The sequence below is a fragment of the Ambystoma mexicanum genome, chromosome 12 (assembly GCF_040938575.1).
Source record: "Ambystoma mexicanum isolate Mex_15411 chromosome 12, UKY_AmexF1_1, whole genome shotgun sequence".
Classification (NCBI taxonomy): domain Eukaryota; kingdom Metazoa; phylum Chordata; class Amphibia; order Caudata; family Ambystomatidae; genus Ambystoma; species Ambystoma mexicanum.
In genome coordinates, this window is record NC_090936.1 from 276,777,608 (window position 1) to 276,785,256 (window position 7,649).

A 7,649-nucleotide genomic window follows, 5' to 3' on the forward strand; every position below is an offset into this window, starting at 1 on the left:
TGGCTTAAAAGATCTCTTAAATTAGACGGGTTCACACTAAAAGAACAACTAGCTACACACCAAGATAAAGGCAGGCCTGCTGGTGGTCTGCTCATTGCTCTACGGAATGATACATTCTCCAATTCAGAAATAATGAGTAGGGACTTCCCGGGCATCCCACCGATAAAAACAAAAATTAGGGACCCAAATGTCGGTGTGAAGTTATGGGTGATTAAAATGTATTGGAAATCCAGCTAATTCATCCTTAAACTCCTTTCTGAGTAATTTAGCACACGTTTAAACAGACCTGAAAATTACAAATGGAGCAGGTAGTATTCTTGTCAGGCGAACTAACGCCCAGTGTCTTAAATCCCAACTAGCAGCAGATATCTGGAAGATGCCTTGTACGCTAGGACGGAAATGGCTAGCTTTTCTGAAGGAATGGTATCTCTTCATGGGAAATGGGAACATTAAGGGGGACGTCTCTCCAGTGCGCAGGGTTCTACAATTGACTATGTATTATTCTCAAAGGATCTATTTGATAAATGTGCAGATCTGAAGATTGAGAAGACGGCCTGGAGTGATCTTCATATAATGACGGGCAATTGGGCTTGTTGTGGAAAATACCCAAGGCCAATATCATTTGGTGTTGGAAGTAGAGAATGCAGGTAATCCTCTGGTCAAATTTAAGGGGGTGGTATTCAACTTAATTGTGAATTGATGAGAAAGTATGAAAGCATGTTGGTTCAAGAGCAGAGGTCCTTAGACAATCCGGTGACATTTGTAGAATCAGTGTGGAAGGTGCCCAACTATGTAGGAATCTGACTATGGCCTAACCATCAACTCTCCTTTTAGTGAAGTGACGCTCCTAAAGAAGAGGAAAGTACGGAAATAACTCTGTGGGCTCAATAATAAAGATCTGAGTAAGGAGGAGTAAAGTGTAGAAAGAAGGAGGATACGCCAAAACTATAATCATGGGTCAAAATCACAAAGACACATTAGGCTTCAAAATGATGGGGAACAAATGCTAAGAGCCCTGGGGTCCCACAACCCGAGAAACGTCTGGGCAATTGTAAACAGGAGAGACCAGAGACAGGTGTCCACTGAGAGTAATGTGTACAGGAGTCAGAATGGGTGAAACACTTCTCTTTTCAGCGGATGTGGCCACTGCTTTGCAAGGTGTAAGGGACTCTCGTGTAGTCTGGTGGTTGGTAAGGATCATACCCCCATAGGACTTCAGAGATTACTGGATGCACTGGGTGATTATGCAAGGGGTAATAATCTAAAAATCAACCCGGCCAAATTTAAAATACTTATATTCAAATGCCCTCTCACTAGGGATTCCTCCTTTATATGTAAATTGTCTGGTCGAGTCATCTCAAAAGGCAAGGATGTCTTATATCTGGGGTTTCATATTCTATCTTTTACATCAAGAGTGTATAAAGAGGGCATCCTTGAAGATAGGTTGAATAACCTGGGAAGTCTGATGAAAAAACTGAGTGCTTTGTTCTGTAAATTCTTGATAAAGCCTCTCTTAAAATTCTATGCTAGCAAAATCGTCCCAATTCTGACTTACGGCATAGACGTACTGCCAGCTATTGTCACAATGCATTGGGAAAGACTGGAAGGCCTGCTATGGAGAAGTGTTTTTCTTTCTCCTGCAATCTCTCCCTGTGGTGTTTCTAAGGTATGAACTTGGTTTTCTCTCCCTCCGGTATTATGTAAAATGGAGAATTGTGTTCACATTCATTATATTACATGCCCACAAGTTAATATTCTCTATGAGGTCCTTAATGTAGAGTTTTTGAAAGCGGGCAAACCAGTTCTTATCTGGTCTTGCTGCCTATGCAAAGGGTATTATGATTTCTTGTGATTGTGAAACTAGTGATTTGTGTGACAATCCAATGTAAGTCAAAACAAGATTAAGAAGAAAGGATTGGACAGAGACAATCAGAGAAATTAGATCTAAGAAATTGTCGCCCTCCCATTCTCTATATGATAAACCATTGGGCTTTTTACCGGGTTACTTGGGGAGATTTCCCAATTCTAAAGGTCGGTCTGATTATCTCAGATTTCGCTTGAATATCGTACCTCCAAGGGAAATTCTCCACTCAAGGCATAAGAACATTTATGGGGATAACACATGCCAACGATGCACTAAAGCATGTGTAGAGACCCTCAGATTGGAAAGGTTCACTAAGTTTGTGAATAAGGCCTGGTGACTAGAGACCCAATCCTTTTGGGATCTGCTTAGCTCTGGGCATGAAAGTATACTGACTTGGGCAGTGATAACTTTCTTACGTGAGCTCAGTCTCTTAAAGTAATATTATGAATTGAAATGTGAACTATGCAAATTGGTTTTTCCCTTTTTTTTGTTATTTCTTTTTCATTTTTATTTTTCTTATTTTACATTTTGATTTTCCTTTTTTAAAGGATAACTTTTGTAATGCAATTGTATATTTTTTAGAATGTAATGAGTACGATTTTAGGTAATAATTTCTTCGTATTGTTATTATATAACTCTGTTAAACGTCATAATTGTAACATTTACATTGACTGTAACACAATAAAAGCTTTTGTTTCTCCTTTTAATCCCTTTATTAGATGTGTCTGAACTTAGAGTTCAATTCCCAACAAGCAATACTTTTCTTTGCTGTCCCTATTGGATATAGCTGGCAACTTGGACTTCAATCCCCAATATGCATTGACTGACTCTCTCTTAGGTCTTTTTCTCTGACAAATCTAGAAACAATTCAAAATATGTACTACTTATCTGCATTGTTTCGTTCTCCAATCTAATGTTCTACCTCAGTGCACATTCCTGGCTTCCTGGTTTTCTTGCACACTCTGCATCTCCTCATTGTCTAATGGGCACTCCTCACAGCATCAGCTTTTCCACTGTAACTCACTCTCCACATATCTTAACGCATGCGCACAATCATCACAGTCGGATTTCGCTTCATTGCTGACTGCCCAATGTGGTTGTCCTTCTACTCCTCCCCCTCTGAAAGTCCTCCAGTAGTTCATTCTCTCTGCAACAACTATGGCAGTTGCACCTCTCTGTGCCCTTAAAACTGCTCACTGGTTCTGTGTACTGACATGTGCCAGCGTTATTGCCTCCAGCTCTCCACAGCATGATCCACTTTCCGGCTCTACCGTGGCTCTCACACAGAATGCAGATCTCTGGCAATCTCAGGACTCCATCTTCAAATTGTTACTACCATTGTACCGTGGGGCTTATCACATGACCATGGTCATGAACATAAAGACTCTGGTTTTCTTATGTTGCTTACCAAGATTGCTTTAAGGCCAGTTCTCAAAGATAAGGGGGCCAATGCACAGTGCATATTTGGATTTACCAATATTGAGAATTTAAAGACTTGTCCAAAGGATTACTGTTTGACACCATTTCCCACAACATTGTTTATCAATACTTGTAGAGAGGCAGATAAAGATATCCTCAGTGCATCCCAAATATGCACTTAAGAACGTGTTAGTTAATTTGATTTGCACCTGTGTGTGCACCTCCACTGAGAGTCACAGAGTTGTGCAGGTGAGGGTCAACTGTGTTTTCCCTTTTTTCCCCTTGCTCAGAAGCCAGTAACTGTGACATCGCTTCCGTGGCAACATACATCAACTGTGTTACCTTTGCAGTAGAGAGAGAGGTGGCAGATCAGCCTAGTATATTCTAGAATCTGGTGTGGTTGCCTTTTAATGAATTGTGTCACGCAGATGAAGCATGCCCTTTATGCACAAGGTTTCCTTGCGTTTGAGGTGCTAATTGCAGAGATTACATGAGCTGTGGACCAGTTCTCAAAGATAAGGGTGCCACTGCACAGTGCATAACAGTGGCCTCCATACTTGAGGGGAGCCCAATTTCCCCTCCCGCTTGGTCCCCAAACCATGCTTGACTGCCATGTGAAGCCATGACTCTATGTAAGCCTTCAGAGCTTCCCAAGAAAAGGACTGGCAGTGATAGTTCCGGCAGGGCCCCTAGGGGGATTTGAGCTCCAGGTGATAGCACAGCACTTGGACCAATGTGCTAGTCTTCAGGGGGTGCACTCAGAACAACAGCCATTGCTAGGAATCGTAAAAGCAAGGCCCCCAGTGAAAGGGGCCCCAAGGGGTCCCTCGCGTTATGGAAACAAGGCACGTCACCGCACACGATAGATACGCCAGACACAAGGTTGTATTCCCAAAGCTAGGGTTTATTGCAAAGCAAATAGTCTCAGTTGGCCAACTCAGTCTCAAGCCCCGCGACGTGTATCTCTAGACCTCGAGGAACGCAAGAGAGTGAATTACGTACCTCAGTTACATATATACAATCAGCTGTGACATGTTTAACACCCCCCTTTATTGGATTTCTTTGAACTCGGTTTGATGATGGACACTTTCGACAAATATAACACCTTCAAATATCTATTCTAGTAACAATATGCAACCTTGCAAGTGTGGAGACATCTTTTCTCTGTTTAACAGAACACAGTGCTTCTGTTCTTGTAAGCAAGCTACATACGGGGGAAGAGTCACATTCCAGACCTTGCTATCTATGAGGTGCTATTCGTGTCCTGGGAGCCGACACGCTCTACAGAGCTCGGAAAAGGGGGGCCGTAAGAAGAGCATAATTCAAGCCTTTAGCTGCTTTATTCTAACATATTCTACCATAAAACGAGACTAGCTGGCAGCTGTGAAATGATTAAATGCCCTGTGGCTCTGCTTCAAGATTACATTCCGGAGGGGGCCGGGCATTCCTCCCCGGAGCTGCCTACATTGTGTTTCAACGAACTCTTATTAGCCTCGCGGCCCTGCGGCCTTGTCCTTTCACGTTCAAACAACAATGTTAACAGTCGAGCAGTGTAAGTAGAAAATATGCTGTGAAGCAATTCGAACAGAAAGCAATGAGCAATTGTTAGAAAACAAAATGGCGATCCTTGTTACATCAAAATGGCCGTTCATTGGTAAAACTCGGAAACTTGTATTTCTATCGTTTCGTACATAAGACGGTTGGCCTTCGGCCACCAAAATACGTTTGCCGTCAATCATGAGAGGTATCCATTTTTCTAGACTGACACCAGCTTCATAAATATATTTCTTGCCTGCTCCTGAACGTCCTCCCGAGTGGCTGCTCTTCTGGCCCTTCTGCTACAGAACTCCAACAGAAGCCTGCCACTACCCTAGTTTGCTAGGTCCTTCCCATGAGGTCCATGTGATGTGCCCATGCCGTTTATCTATGGTGTAGAGGCAATCTTCTAAATGCATTGACTTTAACCACAAAGTCCTTTTCTTTGTTTATGGTGTGATAGCGACATTGATACCAGCCTCCCCATAGAGATCTAATAGATGGAATAAAGAGGTTACCATCAGCCTATACATTGGATGAATGGGATGCTCGCTTTCTACCAGGTTTATATGCCACAGCATTAAACTAATACATTGTAGAATAGGAGAAGCAGGACTATAAGATGCAGGACTATAAGTATTGGTAATGGTAATGGTCCCATCATGTGCATCTCCAAGAGACAAAGTGAAGGCACTGTATCACTCCGAAGACCATACAATGCATTTGTAAGAAGATTCTCACCACCTGGTTCATAGTGGATACCAGAAATGGCAAAAAGTACTTCAGTGGGCAAGTCCCATAGCTCTTCTCCCACTAAATGACACAGGCAGTCCCTAGATTTGTCCGAAACAGAGTAACCTGAGCACCTTCAAAATGCTTTAGGCATCCCCAAATGTCATTGTGTAATTTGAAATTAATAATCTTTATTTTGTATATTTATCCATTTTGTTTTTTTTATAGCTTCTATGCCACAAATCTCACCCTTTTAGTGTTGTATTAAAATCTGTTTGAAATTGCTCCGTGAGTGAATGTATGAGGCTAGAGTATTATCTAAGCTTATTTGCATGCATCACATTGCCGACAGCTGTGAGTGCAAGAAAAAAGACCTGTAGGGGACATCAGTCCACTGTCCCTGCCTTTGTATTCCGAATATACCTCACACATTGACACCTAACCTTTTCAGGGGCACAGGTCGTGGTGCCTAACAGAGTGCTGCACAGCAATTAAGGGATCAGAGATCCAGGCAAGGCTCTCAGGGACTGTAGCTCCCACCCACAATGCTGGCTACTGCTCTACACACATTATAAGGGCTCACCAATGCATGGTTTCCACTTCACGAATATTTAGCTTCAGCCATGGGTGTATGGTACCTATTTAAAAAACATAGGACCAACAGGATACCGATTTTTAGAGAGCCACATTATTGTGTGTGTTTCTAAAGAGTGACCTTTAAGTTTGTCGCCACCAGACGAATGTTCACCATCAAATGGAATAGAACAGAAACATGTTGAGATAAATGCCTTGGCTAAACAGCGTAGACAATATATGTGTTGAAATACTAACAGCACTGAGACAAGATTACGCCAGTAAAGAACATATATTGTATATGTCTTAAGAACCTTCTATACTACTACTCAGAAAAGTGTTAGATTTTTGCTAGGCTAAAGTCCCTTTTTTATAATTCTATTATTGATTATAAATGCTGTATTGTAGTTTTCCATAATTTGACTCTTTAACTTATGGAGATTTTAGCATTATCTTGGAATTAATAACATGTATATATTTTCTGATTTAATAACAGTTGTCTGACTCTCCTGCTCAGCATTGTAGTGTGGGATTACTCTACCCCCTACTGTTCTATGTTACCTATTTAAAAACTGCATGCAGACTCGCAACTGTGAGTCACAAAATACAGGGAATGGCCACTTTTAGCGCCACCTTTAGTGACAGACAAGAGGTCGAAAAATTGACCTTGCAAATCACAAAGGCAAATGAGAGTCACTTTTGTGTATTTCAAATTTATATTTTTCATTTGTAAAACCAGCATATAGTCTTTAAACTAGTTCTGTAGTTGAAAACCACTAGTATGTCTGACCACCATGAACCTTTTTTTTTTTAAAATATATATTTTATCCAGTATTTTCATATCTTGGAGATCTGTTGAATGCTTCTTTTAATTCAAATTACTGTTTCTTCACATAGGAATACTTTTGTGGGATTAACTGCAGGGCTCCGTGCACCATCCTATCTTCTATGCATCGTGTTCATATTCATGGCGAAGAAACACCATCCTAAAGGAGATGCAGAGGTTGCGGAGAACACAGAGAAGGGAGATGTTTTCATGAAAGAAGATATCACCTTAAAAAGCAGCGAATGTTCTGGTGTTCCTGAAAAATTAAAAGAAACCCATATTTAAATAAACACCCGCTCCATTAATCCAGAAACAAAAGCTGCATAACACGCATTTGCTAAATTCCTTTAGAAAATGATTAACATTTAGTTCCCGGGACTGTCTTGATACATAGTGTGTTGAGTTGAAATTTGAAACCAAATAAATAACATTGTCTTTATTTCCTGTTTTGTACTGTGTAATGGCAACAATTGTGGTAGAGAATGTGTGATGAAAGCAACATATATATTTCTGTTCAATAACAATTTCCTGGTAAAAATCACCAGGGTCTCAAAGTTATTAAACGTCCATCTGATAAATGCTGTAATATATGAGATTCAAGAGATGTGTCTTCCATCATCCAAAAGTGCCTTGAAGTCTTAATATTTCTTTTCTTAGTCATGAATCCTGGCTTGGTAAGAACGTTGGTAAAAACACCTT

General features: G+C 40.9%; 1 protein-coding gene across 1 annotated transcript in view; it reads left to right on the forward strand.

Annotated features, from left to right (window-relative positions):
* The window catches only part of LOC138513506 (solute carrier organic anion transporter family member 1C1-like), a 503,198-nt gene extending 495,812 nt beyond the window's left edge, over window positions 1–7,386 (forward strand). The window contains exon 15 of the mRNA XM_069628421.1: window positions 7,022–7,386. Coding sequence (XP_069484522.1) covers window positions 7,022–7,235 — 214 coding nt within the window. The 3' untranslated portion in view covers window positions 7,236–7,386. The remainder of the gene's footprint in view (window positions 1–7,021) is intronic.
* Window positions 7,387–7,649: the final 263 nt, after the last annotated feature.